The 25892-nt window shown below is 37.3% G+C and overlaps 2 protein-coding genes across 2 annotated transcripts; both read left to right on the forward strand.

The window, feature by feature from the left end:
* Nucleotides 1-864: 864 nt before the first annotated feature.
* Nucleotides 865-1125, forward strand: LOC306642920 (small integral membrane protein 10-like protein 3; the record flags this gene model as incomplete). Its single annotated transcript, XM_079108732.1, has 1 exon — nt 865-1125. Exon 1 carries the CDS (start codon nt 919-921, stop codon nt 1123-1125), a length of 207 nt encoding a protein of 68 aa, XP_078964858.1. The 5' UTR covers nt 865-918.
* A 61-nt stretch (nt 1126-1186) lies between these two features.
* On the forward strand, nt 1187-2905 carry LOC306642919 (protein FAM220A-like; the record flags this gene model as incomplete). Its single annotated transcript, XM_079108731.1, has 1 exon — nt 1187-2905. One exon carries the CDS (start codon nt 1187-1189, stop codon nt 1982-1984), a length of 798 nt encoding a protein of 265 aa, XP_078964857.1. The 3' UTR covers nt 1985-2905.
* Between the last annotated feature and the right edge of the window lie 22987 nt (nt 2906-25892).

Below are 25892 nucleotides of genomic sequence, written 5' to 3' on the forward strand. Positions count from 1 at the left end.
GGATAGGAAATAACCTTCTGTGTAATAGTTCATTCAAAAACCTGCTTTTTGGGTAGTACATACCTCTAATCCCAGTGACTCAGGAGGCTGAGGCATGAGGATTGCAAGTTCAAAGCCAGCCTCAGAAACTTAGCAAGTTCCTAAACAATTATCAAGACCCTGTCTTAAAGTAAAAAACTAAATTTGAAGAAAAGAGCTAGGGATGTGGCTCAGTGGTTAAGCGACCCTGGGTTCAATCCCTGGTACAACAACAACAATAACAACACCACCCTGCTTTGTAATAATAACAATAATTACTCAAATCATCTTTGTTATAGCAATTATCTCCTGAATTACCAAAAACACTTTTTAGGCAAAACTTGAACTTTTAAATTAATTTTATAGTTTGTCATAAACAAACTTTGTCTTTAAATAATAATTTGCTATAAAATAATTTATATATCATTATTTTGAGATTTTTGAGTCAATATGAAAACCTACATTTTTTTTTTTTTTTTAGAAATGAGAGTAAGAAGGGCTAAGGATGTAGCTCAGTGGTAGAATGCTTGTCTAACACGTGCAAGGCCCTGGGTTTGATCCATGGTACTCAAACAAACAAACAAACAAACAAAAAAAAAAAAAAAAAAAAAAAAAAAAAAAAAAAAAGAAAGAAAGAAAGAAAGAAGAAATAAAGAGCTGAGATTCACTATTAAAGTGGTTTTGTGAGGCCGCGGGGCCGGGCCGGGACCAGGCGGCGGCTCGCGGAGGCGCTTCCTGAGCGTGACGCGCGGACTCGGCTCCCCAGTGGCCCGCCCGCCCGCCGGCCTTACCGCCGCCTCCCTGGTTCCCTGAGCGCGCCGTGCGCAGGCCAGCGGCCGGGGCGGAGGCCCAGGACGACGCGCCCGCGGGCGGGCGGGCAGTGGGAGCGCCGGTCTCTATATGGCGGCGGCTCTGTCGGGCCTGGCTGTCCGGCTCTCGCGCTCGGCCGCCGCCCGCTCCTATGGGGTCTTCTGCAAGGGGTTGACCCGCACACTGCTTATCTTCTTCGACCTGGCCTGGCGACTGCGCATCAACTTCCCCTACCTCTACATCGTGGCTTCCATGATGCTCAACGTGCGCCTGCAGGTTCATATTGAGATCCACTGAAGGCCCTTCCCTGATTGAAAAAGGTGTCACCCCAGGCTCACTGCATCAAAGAACACAAAGCATGAGGGACGGAGGAGGGATCCTCAGCACCTGCCTGACAAAAGCAAAGGGAGAGGGAGGAGATGACTGGGATAAACAATTATGTAGCCTTAAGGAAAGAACGCAGAAGGGGAGCCCTTGCCCAGCAGATGTACCTTTCTGGATGGATAAGTTTGCGGCTGACGTAAATGGAAATTCACAGAATAAGGTGTTATCATTGGAAAGGAAAAACGATCTGAGTGACACTGGTCTTTTGCTTCAAAATGGCAACAAAGAGCTTCCATATTTGAAGAAATCAATGGGAAGAAATTCAGCTCCTGCAGCTGCTCCGACCAAGGCCATGGGTCTGTTCTCTGCTTCTGCAGAAGAGCATCTTGCTGGGGTGTTCCTCCGTGTCAGGGAAGCTCTGGGGAGGGACTGGCTAAGAAGTGGGCCCAGAGCCATAGACAACCACAAAGGACAGTGCCCCAAAAGAGAGCCTTGGGTGTCAGGACAGCCAGTCCATCCAAAACTGTGGGAAATGGGAGTTTTTAAGGGTGAACCACCAAGTGCTCCTCACGAGGGAGTAGGCTCTGAGTCGGAACTGTCTTGCCTGCATTCTGTGCTGCCTGCAACACTGCACTCCAGTCCTGAAGTACTCCTAGAGGACGAGACAAGATGTGTTTTCCTTGACCATTTAAAGCCCATGTTTTCAGAACAAACAACAGAATATAAGAAAATGCTTTCATGTGTAAAAAGTACCTCAAATGGTCTGCAGATAACACTGGGGTTACTGGCTCTACAGCCTTTTCAGTTAGCAGATCCCATATGCCATAGTTAAGGTACAAGCAGAATAATAAAAATAGTAGATTAATTTTACAAGTTGACTTAGGATGATTTCTTTCCCATTAAGTCTGGATGCAGACAGCTTAGCCACTCAGATCCTGTTTTGGTTTGTGTGACCAGGTAGAGAATAAACTGAGTTCACTCACCAAAAGCTGATGGATGCAGAAGAAAATTTTTTAGCATGTTTTAAATTGTGCTTAAAAGATACTTAGAATTGGGAAACCCTTTCGGGTGATTATTTATATATCCAGTTTAATATCAGATGAGCATATGGTGATTTAACATGAAATACTCTATGTATCTTGAGATCTCTACCCATTCCAAAGGGCTATTGTCCCAGACATTGTCTTGTCTCCTTAGCTTGTCTCTGATCACCTCCTGAAAGTGAATATTTGTAAAGTCTACCCACTATATTTTTATTAAACCTTGCTGAGCTCATGGCAAGCTGTTGCCATTTCTGCATCTCATAGAATAATTCTGGTCTGCAGCAAAATTTGATTTCTCACACTCCTTCCACTTGAAGTGCTGTTTAAATGGAGGCCCTATGGTGAAAGTTGCAATATTAAATTTAATCATCTCAAACTAGGAACCCTAGCAGTGTTACCCTAAATGAAAAGGAACTGGAGACTCTCTGCTCTGGCTCAGATGTAGAGAGGCAAATCAAGAATCTCCTTTACAAAAGTCCTAAGAGTTGAGGTCTTTTACACTAAGATTTTTCTGAAGTGACCCGTTTTGTTGTTCATTGATGATTTTATTAATAAAGGTCATTTAAAAGTGTAAGTTTTTAAGGACTCCCAAAGCAAGACTTAAAACAGCTATTTGGGGGATAACTGATTGCATATATCAATTTATATTGTGTGCTACATTACTATGCCATGTGCTATTTTAGTGTTGGGGAAAATGGAGAATAAAATCTGTTCTTAACATAATAAATGTCTTATTTTACGTGTGTAAAAAAAAAAGTGGTTTTGTGTGTTGGTGGGTAGGTCTTCTAGTGATTTACTTAGGAAAACCTTTTAAACATTTTGTGTATGTTTATAAGACTTACTAAGTTATGATTACTAATAAAGGTGTTACAGGATTAGAAGTTTGACTTCGGTATTCAATTTTTAAAATTCAATCATTACAATTATTTATGTACTATATATGGGTGTGTCTGTATATGGCTGCATACACAGAGCAGAAGAAAAATATTCATATTCAATGTACTCTGTTTTCTACTTTCAAGATAGGTTCTCTTTCAGAAAAGAAAATCCGTTTTAGAATAAATTTTCTTGAGAATGCATTGAAAAGTTAAATATAACATTTAATCCCCCTAAATGGCAACACTGAAATTCCCAATTAATCCGGATTTCATATTTGATTTAATACTGAACATATCATCCCTGAACTGAAAATCAGCATTTGCTTGTAGGTACTTGCTGATTTTGTGTATCTCTCAAATTTTAGGAAAAAAAAAAAATAGTGGTTCACTATGCTTAAACTAGTTCCTAGTGTATATTAAATAAATGTGGAAAAATGGAAAAAAGGAGTATAGAAAGAGGAAGGAACTTTTTTGAACAAGGACAGGGTACATGTCCTATTTTCTATCCGGAGATCCAAGATGGCGGTCTAGAGGGAGGCTGTGTTCCTTGTCACTCCGCAACACTGGATTCAAGCAGAGGATATCTGTTTCTTGGTGAGGCAGTTTTTGCTGCTTATCGATCCCCTGCTCTTTACCCCATTTGTCTGCTGTGATCACCTGCAATCTGCCAGCTTATCAACGCCTTTTTTGGGAGTAGATTGCTCACTGTCAGGCATCTATCATCCGACATTTGCCTGCCTTACCCCTATCCATCACCCAACGCTCGAGGTTCACCTCCTGATCGACCGACAGCTGCCAGCAGACTGACCGCAGACCGCCAGTGGAGAACCAGCTGCCTGCTGCTGCCTGGAAGTTCACTGTTATAGTACCTGCAGGTTTGATTACACGTGGCTGCAGCCATTTTGAGACAACAGCCAGGCCCTGTAGGACCCCTGGCCGGACTGATTGAGTCCTGTCTCCAGGATCCCTCAGCCTGACTGATCACTCCCTGCCTCTGGGGCCCTCACATCAACTGACTGCTCCCTGCCGCCAGGACCCCCAGACCAACTGACTGTGCCCTATCACCGGGAACCCAGACCAACTGATTGCACCCAGCCTCCTGGATCCCACAACCACACCAAACACACCCGACCTCCAGGTCCACTGATGGACCAACTACATCCTGTCTCCAGGACCTCCAGCTGACCACGTCCACCACTGAGCTGCAGCTCCCATTTGCCAACACATTTGGAAGCCAGAGCAGCCATCATGGATAATCCTGGAAGCCGTAGCTCCGATCTTTGGGTGGGGCAAATCCCATCCTGAGACGCCTGCTGGAGGCTTGAAGCTCATTGTCAGGTACCTCTCATGTATCAGGCTACTGAACACTGGGAGGTTTCATTAGTATATGACTGTTATACAGTAGATTTTCTTTTTTCTCCTTTCTAAAAAAATATTTAAGTTTTTATTTCTTTACTTTTCTTGCTTTCTTTTCCTTCTGTTTACCTGTTCCCTCAGAGTCACTTTCTCCCTTTTTTGCATGCTAACATCTGATTTCTTTTGATTACACTCTCACACTTTCTATTTTCTAGAACTTCTGTATATTCTTTTATTATCCCATTAACAGCCATATTCTTCATCCCTCTGCATCCTCTTTGTCCTCCATTAGAAACTGCAGACATTATTGTAAACCTGTTTATTTTACCGAAGATAACATTTGAACACATTTTGTTTATTATGACAATTTTGTTATTGTCCCCATAGGGGCTATTTGGTCTAGGATTGCATAGTGTCTGATTTGGGCATTGCTAATATTGATCTCCCCTTAAAGAAAGGGTTTTGGAAACCTATAGGGCCACTATAAGCCTATAGGGGGAAATCTGCAATACCCCAGATCTGCACTGCTAGAGGGGAAGATACATGAACAACATGAAAAAACAAGGGAAGAAAATGATCCAAACAAATCTAGATTCTAGAGTAATAGAATCCAATGACAGTATGTTAGAAGAAGTGTCAGAAAAGGACTTCAGATTATACATGATTAAGATGATTCGTGAAGCAAAGGATGTGATAAGAGAGCAAATGCAGGCAATGAATGATAATACTGAATAATAATAGCTGAAAGAGCAACTGCAGGAAGCAAAAGATCATTTCAACAAAAAGATAGAGATTCTCAAAAAAAACAAAAAAAAAAAACAAAAAAAAACAAATGGAAATCCTTTAAATGAAGGAGACAATAAACCAAATAAAAAACTCAATGGAAAGCATCACCAAAAGACTAGACCACTTGGAAGACAGAACCTCAGACAATGAAGACAAAATATTTAATCTTGAAAATAAAGTCGCCCAAACAGAGAAGATGGTAAGAAACCATGAACAGAATCTCCAAGAACTATGGGACATCATGAAAAGACCAAATTTAAGAAGTATTGGGATTGAGGAAGGCACAGAGATACAAAACAAAGAAATGGACAACCTATTCAATGAAATAATATCAGAAAATTTCCAAAACCTGAAGAATGAAATGGAAAATCAAATACAAGAGGCTTACAGAACACCAAATGCACAGAATCACAACAGATCCACACCAAGGCACATTATAATGAAAATGCCTAACATTCAAAATAAAGATAGGATTTTGAAGGCCATGAGAGAAAAGTATCATATTACATATAGGGGGAGACCAATACGGATAGTGACCGACTTCTCAACCCAGACTCTAAAAGCTAGAAGGGCCTGGAACAACATATTTCAAGCTCTGAAAGAACATAGTTGCCAACCAAGAATCCTATACCCAGCAAAACTAACGTTCAGATTTGAAGATGAAATAAAATCCTTCCATGATAAACAAAAGTTAAAAGAATTTACAAATAGAAAGCCTGCACTACAGAATGTTCTCAACAAAATATTCCATGAGGAGGAAATGAAAAACAACAATGGAGGTCAGCAAAGGGAGGAACTACATTCGAGAAAAATCACTCAAAGGAGAAACCAAGCCAACTTAAAAACCAAAAATAAGCCCAAATGCCGGGGAATACAAATCATATCTCAATCATAACCCTGAACGTTAATGGCCTAAACTCATCAATCAAAAGACACAGACTGGCAGAATGGATTAAAAAGAAAGACCCAACAATATGCTGCCTGCAAGAGACTCATGGAAAAAGACATCCACAGACTAAAGGTGAAAGGATGGGAACAAACCTACGACGCACATGGACTCAGTAAAAAAGTGGGGGACTCCATCCTTATATCAGATAAAGTGGACTTCAAGCCAAAGTTAGTCAGAAGGGATAAAGAAGGACATTTCATACTGCTTAAGGGAACCATAAATCAGGAAGACATAACGATAGTAAAAATTTATGCCCCAAACAATGGTGCATCCCTGTACATCAAACAAATCCTTCTCAATTTCAGGAATCACATAGACCACAACACAATAATTCTGGGCAACTCTAATGCACCACTGTCATCACTAGATAGATCTTCCAAACAAAAACTAACCAAAGAAACCATAGAACTCAATAACACAATCAATAACCTAGACTTAATAGACATATATAGAATATTCCATCCATCAATGAGTGGATACACTTTCTTCTCAGCAGCACATGGAACTTTCTCGAAAATGGACCATATGTTATGCCACAAAGCAGCCCTTAGGAAATGCAAAAAAGTAGAGATACTGCCTTGTGTTCTATCAGATCATAATGGACTGAGAGTAGAAATCAATGACAAAGTAAAAAAAGGAAATTACTCCAAGACTTGGAGACTAAACAATATGCTATTGAATGAAATATGGATAACAAAAAATATCAGGGAGGAGATAAAAAAATTCTTAGAGGTCAATGAGAATGATGATACAACATATCAAAATCTCTGGGACACTATGAAAGCGGTACTAAGAGGAAAATTCATTGCATGGAGCGCATTCCAGAAAAGAATGAAAAGTCAACAATTAAATGACCTAACATTACAACTCAAAGCCCTAGAAAAAGAAGAACAGAATAACAGCAAAAGTAGTAGAAGACAGGAAATAATTAAAATCAGAGCTGAAATCAATGAAATTGAAACAAAAGAAACTATTCAAAAAATTGACATAACAAAAAGTTGGTTCTTTGAGAAAGTAAACAAAATAGACAAACCCTTAGCCACACTAACAAAGAGAAGGAAAGAGAAGACTCAAATTACTAAAATACATGATGCAAAAGGAAATATCACAACAGACACCACTGAGATACAGAACATAATGAGAAGCTACTTTGAAAATCTGTATTCCAACAAAATAGAAAGTACTGAAGACATTGACAAATTTCTAGAGACATATGCTCCTCCCAAACTGAACCAGGAGGACATACACAATTTAAACAGATCAATATCAAGCAATGAAATAGAAGAAGCCATTAAAAATCTACCATCCAAGAAAAGCCCAGGACCAGACAGATTCTTAGCCGAGTTCTACAAGACCTTCCAAGAAGAACTCATTCCAATACTTCTCAAAGTATTCCAGGAAATAGAAAAGGAGGGTACCCTTCCGAACTCATTCTATGAAGCTAATATCACCCTCATACCCAAACCAGGAAAAGACACATCAAGGAAAGAAAATTCTAGACCAATATCCTTGATGAATATAGATGCAAAGATCCTTAACAAAATATTGGCAAACCGTATCCAAAAACATATTAAGAAAATCGTGCACCACGATCAAGTGGGATTCATCCCTGGAATGCAAGGATGGTTTAACATCCATAAATCAATAAATGTAATCCATCATGTCAATAGACTTAAGGATAAGAATCATATGGTTCTTTCAATTGATGCAGAAAAAACTTTCCACAAAATACAACACCCCTTCATGCTGAAAACACTAGAAAAAATAGGGATAGTAGGAACATACCTGAACATTGTAAAGGCTATTTATGCTAAGCCCATGGCCAACATCATTCTTAATGGAGAAAAACTGAAACTATTCCCTTTAAAAATGGGAACAAGACAGGGATGTCCTCTTTCACCACTTCTATTCAACATTGTCCTTGAAACTCTAGCCAGAGCAATTAGGCAGACTAAAGAAATTAAAGGGATATGAATAGGAAAAGAGGAACTTAAGCTGTCACTATTTGCTGATGACATGATTCTATATTTAGAGGATCCAAAAACCTCCTCCAGAATACTTCTAGACCTCATCAATGAATTCAGCAAAATAGCAGGCTATAAAATCAACATGCATAAATCTAAAGCATTTTTATATGCAAGCGATGAAACAGCTGAAAGGGAAATGAGGAAAACAACTCCATTTGCAATAGCCTCAAAAAAAAAAATAAAATACTTGGGAATCAATCTAACCAAAGAGGTAAAAGATCTCTACAATGAAAACTACAAAACACTGAAGAAAGAAATTAAGGAAGACCTTAGAAGATGGAAAGATCTCCCATGTTCTTGGATAGGCAGAATTAATATTGTCAAAATGGCCATACTACCAAAAGTGGGATACAGATTCAATGCAATTCCAATTAAAATCCCAATGACGTACCTCACAGAAATAGAGCAAGCAATCATGAAATTCATCTGGAAGAATAAGAAACCCAGAATAGCTAAAGCAATCCTTAGCAGGAAGAATGAAACAGGGGGTATCGCAATACCAGACCTTCAACTATACTACAAAGCAATAGTAACAAAAACAGCATGGTATTGGCACCAAAATAGACAGGTAGATCAATGGTACAGAATAGAGGACACGGTCACAAACCCAAATAAATGCAATTTTCTAATACTAGACAAAGATGCCAAAAATATGCAATGGAGAAAAGATAGCCTCTTCAACAAATGCTGCTGGGAAAACTGGAAATCCATATGCAACAGAATGAAACTAAACCCCTATCTCTCACCCTGCACAAAAATCAACTCACAATGGATCAATGACCTTGAAATCAGACCAGAGACCCTGCATTTTATAGAAGAAAAAGTAGGTCCAAGTCTTCAACTTGTTGGCTTAGGATCAGACTTCCTTAACATGACTCCCATAGCACAAGAAATAAAAGCAAGAATCAATAACTGGGATAGATTCAAACTAAAAAGCTTTCTCTCAGCAAAGGAAACTATCAGCAATGTGAAGAGAGAGCCTACAGAGTGGGAGAATATCTTTGCCTCTCATACTTCAGATAGAGCACTAATTTCCAGAATCTATAAAGAACTCAAAAAACTCTACCCCAAGAATACAAATAACCCAATCAACAAATGGGCTAAGGATATGAACAGACACTTCACAGAAGATCTACAAGCAATCAACAGATATATGAAAAAATGTTCACCATCTGTGAACAGACACTTCACAGAAGATCTACAAGCAATCAACAGATATATGAAAAAATGTTCACCATCTTTAGTAATAAGAGAAATGCAAATCAAAACTACCCTAAGATTCCATCTCACCCCAATTAGAATGGCAATTATCAAGAATACAAGCAACAATAGGTGTTGGAGAGAATGTGGGGAAAAAGGTACACTCATACATTGCTGGTGGGACTGCAAATTAGTTCAGCCACTCTGGAAAGCAGTGTGGAGATGCCTTAGAAAACTTGGAATGGACCTACCATTTGACCCAGCTATCCCACTCCTCGGCCTATACCCAAAGGACTTAAGATCAGCACACTACAGAGATACAGCCACATCAATGTTCATAGCTGCTCAATTCACAATAGCCAGACTATGGAACCAACCTAGATGCCCTTCAATTGATGAATGGATAAAGAAACTGTGGTATATACATACAATGGAATATTACTCAGCCATAAAGAATGATAAAATTATGGCATTTGCAGGCAAATGGATGAAATTGGAGAATATCATGTTAAGTGAGATAAGCCAATCTCAAAAATCCAAAAGAGGAATGATCTCACTGATAAGCGGATGATGACACTTAATGGGGTGTGGGAGGGGGACAAGAATGGAGGAAGGAGGGACTGTATAGTGGGAAAAGAGAGGTGGTATTGGTGGGGGGGAAGGAAAAAATAATGGAATGAATCAAACATCATTACTCTATGTAAATATATGAATATGCAAATGGTATGCTGTTACTCCATGTACAATCTGAAACAACATGCATCCCATTTGTTTACAATAAAAATAAATTTTAAAAAATTTAAAGGATTTAAAATCAGCAAAAAAAAAAAAGATCAGGCTGTACACGTGTGCTGGCAAAGCAGCTCAGCAGTGCACTAGGTACGATCACCCTGGAGTCTGCTTATGCACATGCCCCTCATAGGCACTTTTGGAGCAATCAAACTGTCACGTGCTGGAGTTGGAGGGGCCTTCACGTACTTGTGCATCAAAGTCATATCCATCCCGGGCATACAAAACACATCAGGGGCTTCCACAATTCTGATCTTTTGAATAGATTTTTACCTTTCTTTTAGCTAATTGGGAATGAGCCTAATTCTTCCCGCAGGCTAGGCAAGGGTTCTGCCACTGAGCTACACCTCAGCCCTTTTTACTTTTTGTTTTCAGAGAGGGTCTCTCACTGTGTTGCCCAGACTGGCCTCAAACTTGATTCCCCTGCCTCAACCTTGTGAGTAGCTGTGATTGCAGGTTTGCTATCACATCTGGCTGTGAGCTGTATGTTTGAAATGTATATTTCATATCCTGAGAATGTGCAAGTCTCACAGAGATTGTAATATTACTTTGACCTTTTCACATGGATTTTTTTGTAGTTGTGATTTTTTTGTGTTTAGTTGGTTTCTACTTGTATTTTAAATTATTTGTACTCATCTACCCTGCTCTTGATGTAAACCTAGGCAATAACCATTTCACAGTGACTTACTTCTGAATAAATGCAATTATCTGGGAAAAAAAAAAAGTTTCTATTCGGAACTCAGAAATTTTTCTCTGGGTGCTATAACAGTGCAGGATGTTTGATCTTCCAAACTAGGTTCCAATAATTTGAAATTTCCTCTGGGTCTCATGAGATATTTTGAACATTTTTCAGATCAAAAATCTTGAGCTGGGGATATAGTTCAGTGGAAGAGCACCTACCTAGCATGAGTAAGGTCCTGAGTTCAACCGCAGAACTACTTAAAAAAAAAATTGTCTCAATCCTTCCCACCAGGATATGTCCTTCCTGCTTCCCCATAGTCTTTGTGGCTTAAAATATACAGGGAAGGGTCAAGTGAAGTTTCGGGAAAATACTACACTTCTTAATCCAAAGAAGGGTACTGGAACAGAGTCATAGGTCATGGCATTAGCCACTGCCACTGAATTTTTTATCCTTCCTTTAGGAGAGCCAACAAATACAGAAAAAGACCTATTTCTGGCATATCTGAATGAAGAGTAGATATGAATAAATTTAACTCTGATATTGCTGTCCTTTGAATCCCAAATCACTGGCAGACTGGCAGAATAATTTGCTTTCTCTTCTGCCTCTAGATTGACCTAAGTGAGCGCAGCTTTATTCTGAAGTGGAAAGTCTGTCACTCGGGTTCTATGGATAAGCCCTTTACCTGTGTTGACAGAACTCCACAAGGCAGCCAGGCAAATGAATATGCTTGTTGCTAGGACACCAGGTTGTTTCCATGGCAGCAGGCCACTGCTGTTTGCTACTCTCTTGACTAATAGCAAGCACATACACCTATTCCTTGACAAATATGCTTGTTTTTCTTTATTGTAAAGCAAATACTAGGTAATAACGCAACTGCATAGGTACACTTCTGTAGCTTTATAGGAGGAAAATAATATGTCAAATATATTTTGATTTGTCAAAAGGGAATTCACATATCCATGTGACACAAAAGTCTTCATATATAACAACGAGTTTTACATGATCAAGAGGTTCATTGTGATCTTTGTAGTCTACCATGTGCCACAGAGGATTTGTCAACATAGGCTATTTCTGAGGCCACCCTAACATTTGTCCTACATGAGGCTCATTCAGTGACATCTTTTTATGAGCTTTTCAAAGATTACACATGATGTTTTCCTCTGGAACTCACCATTATCATTCTATAAATGTCATTTACAAGTATGAATAACATACGAAACAATGGTCTGAGTGAAAGCACTCTAAGTACCTTATGGAGGATGTGGGTTGTCCCACACAGCACTTCCACCATTCTGTCACTGCCATTTATCTCCTCTCTACTAAGCATACTCACCAGGTCATACACGAAGTTACAAAATAAATTCATTTATTTTTAAAAGTTAAAACTAATGAATCAGGCTGGTGGTAAACCTCTGTGATAAAGCACGTTCTTAACATACACAAGGCACGGGTTCATTCTCCAGCACTTCCCCCACAAAAAAGCAAATTAATCATTTGACTCCCTGTTCTACATGAAATTCAAGATAATGTTTGAGTACATATAATTGGAAAGCATAGATTATCACTAGATTGACATAATATGGCAAATATTATAGACCATAGCAAAATGTAGAGGTTTTCACAGATCCATTATCACTTTTACTCTTTTTAAATATAGATGTACACCTAAGTCTGTATTTGCCATGTCCGAGTTCACAATTGGTTTAATACATCACTGAGTCATTGAGAAATCATAGTATTATACAAAACTGGTCACAGATAGATGGTATTTGGGAATAATAGGAAAATACTCTTCAAACTAAAATTTTACTTTGAGTCATAATGGAATAACAAAGACTAGATTTACCTTCCCACATTAAACAGCTAGGAAACTGGACAAAAAAAATATGTGAGACAATGATTTTCAGACATTAGACAATAGGCAGTACAAGTCAGTGATCCCTGAAAAAAGGGATTGGGTGAGGTGAGAGGCCTCTGAGGACCCCAGCTCACTGGCCACATTGCAAGCAGGGGGAACACAGGCAAAGTCCTAGATTCTCCTGGGTTGAGGACACAAAGTTGGAAGTTTGGGAGGGCAGAGCAACTAAAATTTATAGGCTTAGTATCAGAGAAGAGAGAACTACACAGAGAGGGTCTCAGAGATTTGCAGAGTCTCTCTTTAATTTTAGGCTAAGTGCAACAAACTACCAAGACTGAAGAAGTAACCAAGGAAGGGAACATTAGAGGGTTAGTCCCACAGGGCTGTGGATAGTTCACGTTCCCACCAACACTGGATGCAGGCTTCAAAAAGGTGCTATCTCAGGAGTGAGGTTAAATTATCCTAGGCTCAAGGCTGTTCTGAAAAAGAGGATCAATAGCTGCTTGAGGCTGAGGAATTTACTGCAAATTGGTAATGTAAGGGAATTTTTTGAAGTAGTGGAAGTACTCTAAAACTGGATTGAGGTGATGATTGTATACTTGTATAAATTTTCTAAAAATAATTCAAACATCTAGTAGTTGTATTTTAATCACATATAAATTTTCTCCAAATTAGCCATTAATACCAACCAGACAATGTATAGGGTGCTTTTATGACATAGTTTCTTGCTTCCTGGATTTCCAGCATTGGCTCTTCCTTGCTAGCCAAATTTTGCTACATCCCACACTCTATCATCACAAATGCTAGAAATATAAACTTATTATTATTTGCCAAAAAATAGCTTCTAAAGTTTTGTATTGGTGTATCATAAGTATGCATAACAGTGGGACTTGTGGTGGTACATTCATACATGCGCCTAGCATAAATCGGTCTGTTTCATTCCCCTGTACCTCCTCTTTCACTCCCCTCCTTCCTCTCCTGATCCTCCTTTTCTACTCTACTGGTCTCTTCTGTTTTCATGAGACCTCTTTTCTTTCCTTTTTTTCTCTTTAGTTTTCACAAATGAGAGAAAATTTAAGACTCTTGGCTTTCTGAGTTTGGACTTACCTCACTTAGCATGATATTTTCCAATTCCCTTCATTTCTCCTCAAATGACATCATTTCATTCTTCCTTATGGCTCCATTGTGTGTGCATACCACATTTCCTTTATCCATTCATCTGTCGATGGACACCTGTATTGGTTCCATAAATTGGCTATTATGAATTGTGCTGCTATAAACATGAGTATGTATGTGTCACTCTCATATACTGATTTTAATGCTGATTTTCATTCTTTTGAGTAAATACCAAGACGTGGTATAGTTGGGTAATATGGTGGTTCCATTTCTAGACTTCACATTGATCTCTATAGTGGTTGTACTAATCTTCAGTTCTACCAATAGTGTCTGTCCCTGCCCCTTACTGCCAGCATTTATTATGTTTTTGTAGTCTTAATAATTGCCATTCTAACTGGAGTAAGATGAAATCTGGGTAGTTTTGCTTTGCATTTCCTTGATTACTAAAGATGTTGAGTGTTTTTTCATATATTTGTTGGTCATTTCTTCTTTTGAAAAATATCTGTTTAGTTCGTATGCCCATTTATTGGGTCTTTTTTTTTTGAGGTGTGTATATTAAGTTTTTTGAGTTCTTTTTCAAAATTATTTTTGGGGTAGTGAGGAGTAAATCCAGGTCTTTGCATAAGCTAGGCAAGTGTTCTACTACGGAGCTACATCTTCGGCCTTTTGAGTTCTTTATATAGCCTGAATATTAATCTTCTGTCAGAAGAGTAATTGCACAGATTTCTCTCCCATTCTGTAGATTCTTCCTTAACTGAAACAAGCTCTTAATTGTTTCTTTTGCTTTACAAAAACTTTTTATTTTGTTGCCATCCCATTTATTAATTCTTGGTTTTATGTCCTGAGCTTTAGGAGACTATTGAGGAAATTGATGCCTGTGCCTATATATTGGAGTTTAACCATGTGTTTTCTTCTAGCAGTTGCAGTTTCTATTCCAGTTCCTAGGTCTTTGATCCACTTTGATTTGACTTTTGTGCAGCATGAGAGATAAGGATTTAGTTTCATCCTTCTGCATATGGATATCCAATTTTCCCAGCACCATTTGTTAAAAAGACTGTCTTTTCTCCAGTGATTTATGTTTTGGCAATTTTGTCAAGGATTAGATAATGGTAACTGTGTGGATTTGTCTCTGTGCACTTTGTTCTATCCCATTGGTCTGAGTGTCTGGTTTTATGCCAATACCATGCAGTTTGTGTTACTACAGCTCTTTAGTATAATTTGAAGTCAGGAATTGTGATGTGTCTAGTATTGCTCTTATTTCTCAGAATAACTTTGGTTATCCTGAGTCTTTTATTCTTCCATATGAATTTCAAGACTGTTTTTTCTAGTTCTGTGAAGGATGTTATTGGTATCTTGAAGGGGATTGCATTGAATTGGTACATTTTTTGAAAACACTGCTCTAGTGCAAGGGACCTCTTAGAGATCACTATGCCCCAGAGTCTGAAGAGGCGGATAAATTGAGCAAGAGTCAAGAACTGATTTGCACTTCCTGTTGCATGGAAAATAATAAATGCAGTGCAAAGGGGGAGGACAGAAGTGGATGATGTCATTTAAAACTCTTGTCTACTTGAACAAGTTCTTCCCCTTTTCCATAGGATATTTTCACTCTAAAAAAGAGAAAAATATAAGGGCATCTATTTAAACTTGTGATTTATGACAATAATGACATATAAAAGAAAAAATAAACAAATAAGATTATTTTCAAAAACCAGAAAGTCTGCAAAAGGACACACCTTGTTCACACCTTGTTCTCCTGGAATATCAAAACAAACATAGACAAACTCATAAAATCCACTTCAAATATTGTATTGCTCTGACCCCAAATTCTTGGCCCAGGACAGGGAGACCAAGAAATTGACTGTTCTATGTGAAAGTTCTTTGAAACAGATGAAATTTGTCCTGCCAAAAAAACAAATAAATCTGGTCTAGAATTAATAAGTAGATGAGTCATATATGCTAACAAGTGAAATTTATATAGGATACCAATCACCTACATTAATACAGTCATGAATTTTTTGACAATATCTCTCTCTTTTAACTAGAAACAACTTCTGACACACCATTTAAAAAAATTTTTTTAAATCATAGATAGACACAATACCTCATTTCATTTATTTACTTTTATGTGGTGCCATGGTCAAACCCAGTGTCTCACACGTGCTAGGTAAGCACCCTACTGAGTGACAACCCCAGCCCCCTGACACACCATTTAATTCTGTTCTATCTTCCCCCATCTAAGGATAAACCCACCTTATCAAAATAATTACCAGAACTTTAAGAATGTTTGTTATCTCATAAAGTTAGAGAGAACAATTACAAGGATGTTGGTAGAAGAAATTTGGAAGATTCAGTTTATGGAAATTAACTTCAATACATTGATCTTAACTTTCTATTGGAACCCGTATGTGCCAGAAATCTTACCCCCAATACCTCTGTACTCTTGTCTCTAGGATTTAGACAGCTCACATTTATCACCAATCCCTTACTTTCTAGAAGAATAAACATTACTGCATCAGGATCCTTTGCTTAATTTCATCCTATGATTTCTAGTCTTTTTCTTCCTTAAATTTTCTAAGAGGGAAGTCCTTGGTAAAGTTGGTAAAATTTTGGCAGAATCCAGATTGACTAGGAAAAGAATAGCACAGCAATGATCTTTTAAGCTAGTTTTAGTAAAGTTAGTTTGAGCTATACTTTCATTATTTTACTTGTTACGATTTAATCCACTCTTCCATTTATTTACAAGTACTTAATTATGCTGCCTACTGACTTAAAAGGAGAAAAAGTATACTATAATTCATTTTCACATTGGTTTGCCTTTATGCCATTTTCCCCATCTCTCTCTCTCTCTCACTCCATAGAATGATTAAGTAAATGAAGTTTTGCATAAATTTTACATACTAAATGTATAAAAAATTTTAAAAGCAAAGGGTATCATTTAAAAAAACCAATGGAATTTAAAATTAAAAATGAGTATTGCTATAGGGATAGTAGGAACATACCTGAACATTGTAAAGGCTATTTATGCTAAGCCCATGGCCAACATCATTCTTAATGGAGAAAAACTGAAACCATTCCCTTTAAAAACGGGAATAAGACAGGGATGTCCTCTTTCACCACTTCTATTCAACATTGTCCTCGAAACTCTAGCTAGAGCAATTAGAGAGACCAAAGAAATTAAAGGGATACGAATAGGAAAAGAGGAACTTAAGCTGTTGCTATTTGCTGATGACATGATTCTATATTTAGAGGATCCAAAAACCTCCTCTAGAATACTTCTAGAATTCATCAATGAATTCAGCAAAATAGCAGGCTATAAAATCAACATGCATAAATCTACAGCATTTGTATATGCAAGCGACGAAACAGCTGAAAGGGAAATGAGGAAAACAACTCCATTTGCAATAGCCTCAAAAAAAATAAAATACTTGGGAATCAATCTAACCAAAGAGGTAAAAGATCTCTACAATGAAAACTTCAAAACATTGAAGAAAGAAATTGAGGAAGACCTTAGAAGATGGAAAGATCTCCCATGTTCTTGGATAAGCAAAATTAATATTGTCAAAATGGCCATACTACCTAAAGTGCTATACAGATTCAATGCAATTCCAATTAAAATCCCAATGATGTACCTTACAGAAATAGAGCAAGCAATTATGAAATTCATCTGGAAGAATAAGAAACCCAGAATAGCTAAAGCAATCCTCAGTAGAAAGAGCGAAGCAGGGGGTATCGCAATACCAGATCTTCAACTATACTACAAAGCAATAGTAACAAAAACAGCATGGCACCAAAATAGACAGGTAGATCAATGGTACAGAATAGAGGACATGGACACAAACCCAAATAAATACAATTTTCTTATACTAGACAAAGGGGCCAAAAATATGCAATGGAGAAAAGATAGCCTCTTCAACAAATGATGCTGGGAAAACTGGAAATCCATATGCAACAGAATGAAACTAAACCCCTATCTGTCACCATGCACAACACTCAACTCACAATGGATCAATGACCTTGAAATCAGACCAGAGACCCTGCATTTTATAGAAGAAAAAGTAGGTCCAAATCTTCACCTTGTTGGCTTAGGATCAGACTTCCTTAACACGACTCCCATAGCACAAGAAATAAAAGCAAGAATCAATAACTGGGATAGATTCAAACTAAGTAGTTTTCTCTCAGCAAAGGAAACTGTCAGCAATGCAAAGAGAGAGCCTACAGAGTGGGAGAATATCTTTGCCACTCTTACTTCAGATAGCGTACTAATTTCCAGAATATATAAAGAACTCAAAAAACTCTACACCAAGAATACAAATAACCCAATCAACAAATGGGCTAAGGATATGAACAGGTGCTTCACAGAAGAAGATCTACAAGCAATCAACAAACATATGAAAAATGTTCACCATCTTTAGTAATAAGAGAAATGCAAATCAAAACTACACTAAGATTCCATCTCACTCCAATTAGAATGGCAATTATCAAGAATACAAGCAACAATAGGTGTTGGAGAGAATGTGGGGGGAAAAGGTACACTCATACATTGCTGGTGGGACTGCAAATTAGTGCAGCCACTCTGGAAAGCAGTGTGGAGATTCCTTGAAAACTTGGAATGGACCCACCATTTGACCCAGCTATCCCACTCCTTGCCCTATACCCAAAGGACTTAAAATCAGCATACTACAGAGATACAGCCACATCAATGTTCATAGCTGCTCAATTTACAATAGCCAGATTGTGGAACCAACCTAGATGTCCTTCAATTGATGAATGTATAAAGAAACTGTGGTATATATATATATATATATATACAATGGAATATTACTCAGCTATAAAGAATGGTAAAATTATGGCATTTGCAGGCAAATGGATGAAATTGGAGAATATCATGCTAAGTGAGATAAGCCAAGCTCAAAAATCCAAAAGATGAATGATCTCACTGATAAGCGGGTGATGCCACATAATGGGGGGTGGGAGGGGGGCAAGAATGGAGGAAGGAGGGACTGTATAGAGGGAAAAGAGAGGTGGGAGGGGTTGGGGGGAATGAAAAAATAATGGAATGAATCAAACATCATTACCCTATGTAAATGTATGATTACGCAAATGGTATGCTATTACTCCATGTACAAACAGAGAAACAACATGTATCCCATTTGTTTACAATAAAAATAAATTAAAAAAAGAATCTGGAGAGAAAAAAATGAATATTGCTGTATTGATTCCAACGTACTTAGCAACTTAGTTTTTTTGCTGAAGTATTGTTACACATTTTGATGTCACATTCAATAAACTGTAATCATAGAATTCTTTGACACTTTCATCATTGAACCATATCTTATATGTAGGTAGGCAATCACCACTTCATGGTGTATTTAAAGGATTTCAGAAAATTCAGCTCTTCTTGACTATATTCCTTATGTGCTTCTGGTGTCTGAAATTCAATTTTTTAAAAAAATTTTTAGTTGTAGATGGACAAAATACCTTCATTTAATTAATTTATTTTTATGTGGTGCTAAGGATCAAACCTAGTGCCTCACATGTGCTAGGCAAGTACTGTACCACTGAGCTACAACCCCAGCCCCTGAAATTCAATTTTTTTAATGCTCAATGTGTGTTTTATGTTTATTCATGTTGTCATGTACCTTAATATTCCATTTCTTTACATTGCAGAATACTATTCCATTATATGCAGATACCCAATTTGTTTATTCATTCTTTTTTTTTTGATATTTGTATTCAGTTTTTGGTGATTATAAAAAAGGTTTATCTAGATTTTTTTTCTTAAACTTTTATTTTTAAAAAATCTTTTATTTTTTCATACATGTCTGTCTCATTCTACCATTCTTTCCATCCCCACCTGCCCGACCCCTTCCCTCACTCTCTGGATAATCCAAATGTTCTTTCATTCTTCCCTACCTATTCACCACTATGGATTAGCATTCCCTTTTCAGAGAAAGTCATTCAGACTTTGGCTTTTGGGGATTGGCTTATTTCACTTAGCACGATATTCCATCCATTTACCTGAAAATGCCATAATTTCATTCTTCTTTAAAGGTGAGTAATATTCCATTGTATATATGTACCACATTTTCTTTATCCATTCATCTGTTGAAGGGCATCTAGGTTGGTTCCACAGTTTAGCTATTGTGAATTGAGCTGCTATAAATATTGATGTGGCTGCATCACTATATTATGCTGATTTTAATTACTTTGGGTATTCATCAAGGAGTGGGAGATCTGGGTCAATGGTGGTTCCATTCCAAGTTTTCTTAGGAATCTCCACACTGATATCCATATTGGTTGCACCAATCTGCAGTCCCATCAGTAATGTATGAGTGCACCTTTTTCCCCACATCCTTGCCAGCACTTATTGCTTATATTTTTGATAATTGCCATTCTGACTGGAGTGAAATGAAATTTTATAGTAGTTTTGATTTGCATTTCTCTAATTGCAAGAGATGATGAACATTTTTTCATGTATTTGTTGATCAACTATTTCTTCTTCTGTGAAGTGTCTGTTCAGTTCCTTAGTCCATTTATTGATGGGGTTATCTGTTTCTTTGGTGTTAAGTTTTTTTTATTCTTTATATATCCTGGACAAATGATCTACCTGAAGTATATGTGGTCAAGATTTTTTCCCATTCTGTAGGCTCTCTCTTCACATTATTGATTGTTTCTTTTGCTGAGAAGAAACTTTGTAGTTTGAATCCATTCCATTTATTGATTCTTTCTTTTGTGTGTTGTTTAAAGCATTTGGTTTTTATTTTTCATTTTTTGGTACAGGGGATTGAACTCAGGGGCGCTCAATCACTAAGCCACATCCCCAACCCTATTTTTTATTTTAGAGACAGGGTCTCACTGAGTTGCTTAGTGCCTCACTGTTGCTGAGGCTGGCTTTGAACTCTTGATCCTCTGCCTCATCCTCCCAAGTTGCTTGGATTACAAGCGTCACCATGCCCAGCACTATGGGGTCTCTCAGCCACATCCTACATGGATGAGAAAAGGGTTAACCACCAGAGGATTATGTTGGCTATAAATCAGTCAATTACCCATAAACTTATCTTCTCAATAAACACACAAGAGTCAATACTTTTTAAATGAGAGGGTCCATGGTAGGTCTGGCCATACCAGCTCTGGCCTCTATCAACAACAACCCAGAGTAGCCCAACTCTCTTTTATTTATAGACACACGGGTAAAGGGGGCCAAGACTGGGAGGAGCTTCTTCTGTGATGCACAGGATAGGGTGGAGTTAGGGGAACGATTCTCTTGGGGAAACAGATAGGGAACCGTCTGATTCTGCAAGATAAGGATGGCTTCCCACATCTCCCCCTTTTTAATATTTTTTGAAAATGGTTCTAAGAGCTGCTTCAAGGTCCTCGCTCTTGGTTCTAAAGGTATGGCAACCTGACAGTTCAATAGAGCTAACATGGCTACCAACGTTGTGATTGGAGATTTAACTTTTCCTTGTTTTTCAGTCATACTTTCAGTCTGTTGAATAAGATTCTTCATTTGTCCCCACAATGGCAGGTGGAGTGTTTGGTTCACTTGATTCTGCCTCTTCCTTCTCCTCTTTGACTTCCTGTTCTCCCTGGAAGTCAGGGCTGATGTCTCTTGTTCAACCTTCAATTGTTTGAACCTTGGCTCCATGTCCTCCGTGCTTGATGGCATGTTCAGGTACCCAAATAGGGTGGAATGCTCCTTCTGGAAAGACACAAGCATGGTCTCTACCCCCACTGTTACTGGATCTGGTCCTGCCCACTGTCCTGTTTGTATATATTTCCACCAAAGTAGACCCAATGGACCTGTCAAGGTGGAAGACATATGTCTCTCAGCTGCAATGTAACCTTCAGAATCACAATTTTAAAAGTTTAAAACAAATAAGGCATGATTAAGGTTATTTTGCAAGGTCTTATCTCCCCCTTTTTGTTTTTGCAATTGTAGCTTAATAGATAAATGAGCTCATTCTACAATGGCTTGACCTTGAAGATTATAAGGAACACCTGTTTTGTGTTCAAAATGAAATTGGTGGTAAAACTGTTGAAAAGAAGAATTAGTTTAAGCCAGAGCATTATCAGTTTTGATCTGTAATGGACAGCCTAATACTGCAAAAACAGCTGGACAATGAGAAATAACATATTGAGTATTCTGTCTTTTGTAGCCTCCAGTCTTTACTTGTTCTAGAGGGCTAACACAAGTGTACATCTTAAGTGACATTTAACTATTGTTTTCTTTTTTCAATGCCCAAGAATGTTTATGTTTTGGTTTTAACTCTTTTGCTAAGTATTTAAGACCAATCTGGTCAAATTGACCTGTTCCTGTCTCTTAAGGGTCAGTTAAGTCCCAAAAGGAGTCACATGTGGCAAACTTGAGAGTAGCTTCTTAGCTCCTTTAGTACCTACCGTTCACTAGGTAGGGTCTCCTTGGTGAGGCGGCTTCCCTTGGAAGCATCAGAGATGCCTCCCTTTTCCAATGACCCTCCTGGGCAGCAGGTGCACTGATTGATTTTTCTTCCTCTAGTGATCTCATCAATCTCCTTGATTGGCAGGTCATGTAGCCCGGCGTTGCAAAGCTTCTTAGAGAAGTTCTCTTGTTCCCTGGATTCAGACTGACTCTCAGGGCAAAAGCCAAATACTGGTTTTTTTGGGCCCTTTATTTTAGTCTCAATCTCTAAGTTTGATCTTAAACATCCAGTAAGCCAGTCTCACCAGTCATGAAGTAAGAGTACTGGGTTTTAACTTCAGTGTCTATACTTTTATAGTTATTTACCCCCTTGTTTATTTAATTGAGTTCTATATTATCTTATCTGTTCTGTAGGTGATGCCTTATTATCTGAAATTAATTTAAGTTGTTTGTTCTTGAAGCAGTATGTCTGCAAAACATTAATCAGGCAACAGTTATAGAGTCTACAAGGAAAATACAAAAGGGAATTAACAACAGTAAAAACATATTTAGTTTGTGTAATAGCTATCTTGAATTTTGGCTGAGCTATACTTATATCCCCTGTTTGAGATCACAGTAATTTTACAACAAAAATAACAATCTTTTGAATATATCTTTAAATGAACTGAAGTCTGGCTTATTTTGGAGTCATTCTAACATGCAGAAAGATGGGAGGCAGAGTCTTATTTCAGGTAGGGTGGGGCTCTTCACAAATCCTAAGTGTTCTAGTTCTGATGCAGATCCCTGCCTCCTATTTAAGCATCATCTTACAATGTTTACATACATTGTTTCCCAAGTCTGCATGAATGTCAGTCAACACAATATGACATTACATCTAATACATGAATCAAGGAGAGGCTGAGAGAGCTTTTAACATTCCTTTCATGTAGCAAAATGGCAAAATGCTTTCATGTTTCACGATATTAACTTTTAAACAAATCAGGATCTCACTTTTAGAAATACATTTACATTTTTATCCCAGTGTAGAAGGCAACATAAAATTTTACATATATCCTATTAATAACAGATTCTGTTATAGAACATTAAATGATATGAATAAATCCCTAATAAAATTCACTATTCTTATAAGTTTATAGACAAATTTAGTTTGGAGAACAGTAGCTTGATAAATTTTCTGCTTTGAAGAATTGTATACCTGGAAGATATGAACATATTTAATATACAAAGAAGAGCAATAGCACAATTATCTTGGTGTTTTTATATTAACTAAGTTTAGCTTTTAAAGAAAAATTTAGACTTTGTAACACAGTATAATACTCTAATAGTTGTTGTTTAACCATAATTGTACAAACCCTAATTTTCAAGACTAATTGTTCTAAAGAATAAAACTTAACTGACACAATGTTAAGAGTAAATTAGTGTTTTAAAGAAATACTTGTCATTTTAACATATGGATTAAACTTTGGTTTATAGTACATTAGTATCTGACCTTAGGAAAAACCTTAAATAGCTTTAACTGATTGTCTCACATACATATAACCAACTTACTAGAGATTTTGATATGCCCCATCGGTGTTCTCATTTACCTATAAGTATTTTTTTTTATTTCCTCCTTGATTTCTTCTTTTATTCATTCATCATTCAATAACATGCTATTTATTCTCCAGGTGTTGGAGTAGCTTCTATTTTTTATTTTATCATTAATTTCTAGTTTTATTCCATTATGATATGATAGATGCAGGGTACTATTTATATATTTTTGTATTTGCTCAGAGTCACTTTGTGGCATAACATGTTGTCTATTTTAGAGAAAAATTCATGTGCTGCTGAGAAGAAGGTGTATTTGCTCAATGATGAATGAAATACTCTATATATGTCCATTAGGTCTAAATCATTGATTGTATTATTTAATTCTATAGTTTCTTTGTTCAGTTTTTGTTTGGAAGATGTGTCTAGTGGTGAGAGAGGTGTTTTAAGGTCACCCAGCATTATTATGTTGTGGTCTATTTAATTCTTGATATTGAGAAGAGTTTGTTTGATGTACGTAGATGCTCCATTGTTTGGGGCATATGTAGTTATGATTGTTATGTCTCGTTGATGTATGATTCCCTTAAGCAGTATGAAATGTCCTTTTTTGTTCCTTCTGACTAACTTTGGTTTCAAGTTCACTTTGTCTGATATGAGAAGGAAAACACCTGCTTGTATACATAGTCCATGTGAGTGATACGTTTTTTTCCCAACCTTTCACCTTCAGTGTTTGTGAATGTCTTTTCCTAGGAGGTGAGCCTCTTGAAGACAGCATATTGTTGAGTCTTTTTTTTTTTTTTAAATCCAATCTTCCAGTCTATGTCCTTTGATTGATGAGTTTAGTCTGTTAACATTCAGGGTTATTATTGAGATATGATTTGTATTCCATGTCATGTTGGTTATTTTTTGGTTTTTAACTTGAATTAATTTCTCCTTTGATTGACATTTCCTTTAGTATATTTCCTCCCTTTGCTGGTTTTCATCTTTTGTTTTTTCATTTCCTCCTCATGGAATATTTTGCTGAGAATGTTCTGTAATGCAGGCTTTCTAGTTGTGAATTCTTTTAACTTTTGCTCATCGTGGAAGGTTTTTATTTCATCTTCAAATCTGAAGCTTAGTTTCCTGGATGTGAAATTCTCCATGAACAGCGTCCATGTTCTTTCAGAGCTTGATATATATTATTCCAGGACCTCCTGATGTTGAGGATCTGGGTTGAGAAATCAACTGAGATCTGAATTGTTTTCCCCATGTGTAATTTGATTTTTTTCTTTTGCCGCCTTCAAAATTCTGTCTTTATTTCTATATGTTAGTCATTCTCATTATAATGTGCCTTGGTGTGGGTCTGCTGTAATTTTATATCTTTGAGGTCTGGTAAGTCTCTTGTAGTTGATTTTCTATTTCACTCTTTAGACTTGGGAAGTTATCTGCTATTATGTCATTGAAAAGATTGTTCATTATTTTGGTTTGTATTTCCACGCCTTCATCTACTCTGATAAATCTTAAATTTGGTCTTTTCATGTTATCCCATATTTCTTGGAAGTTCTGTTCATGGTTTCCTACCGTCTTGTCTGTGCAATTGGCTTAATTTTCAAGAGTATATATTTTGTCTTCATTGTCTGAGGTTCTGTCTTCCAAGTGGTATAGTCTGTTGGTGAATTTTTAATTTGGTTTAATGGTTTCCTTCATTTTGAGGATTTCTGCTTGATTCCTTTTTATAATTTCTGCCTCTTTATTGAAATGATCTTTTACTTCCTGTATTTTCTCTCCAATACCATCCTTTATTTTGAAGATCAATTTAACTATGTATTTTCTAAACTTCCTCTCTAGCATTTCTTCTACTGTTTAGTCTATGGATCCTATTGTTGGAACATCTCAGTTTGTTTGTATTCCTTTGTTCCATTGTTTTTGCATGTTGTTTGGGTGTCTTCTCATCCAGCAGTGTGGAGCTGAGGTAGTAGAGATTCTATCCTGTTGTCTTATAGTGTCCCTGAAGGCTTCCAGTACCTCACCTTGAAAGGGAGACCCATTCTGCACAATATACCACCTTAAGCCAAATGATTCCTATCATTTGCATTTACAGTTTTGTCACAATAAACAGAAATGAAGTGTTCAATTATTGTTTACAATATAA

This window comes from Sciurus vulgaris, assembly GCF_902686455.1.
Source record: "Sciurus vulgaris genome assembly, chromosome: 13".
Lineage (NCBI taxonomy): Eukaryota > Metazoa > Chordata > Mammalia > Rodentia > Sciuridae > Sciurus > Sciurus vulgaris.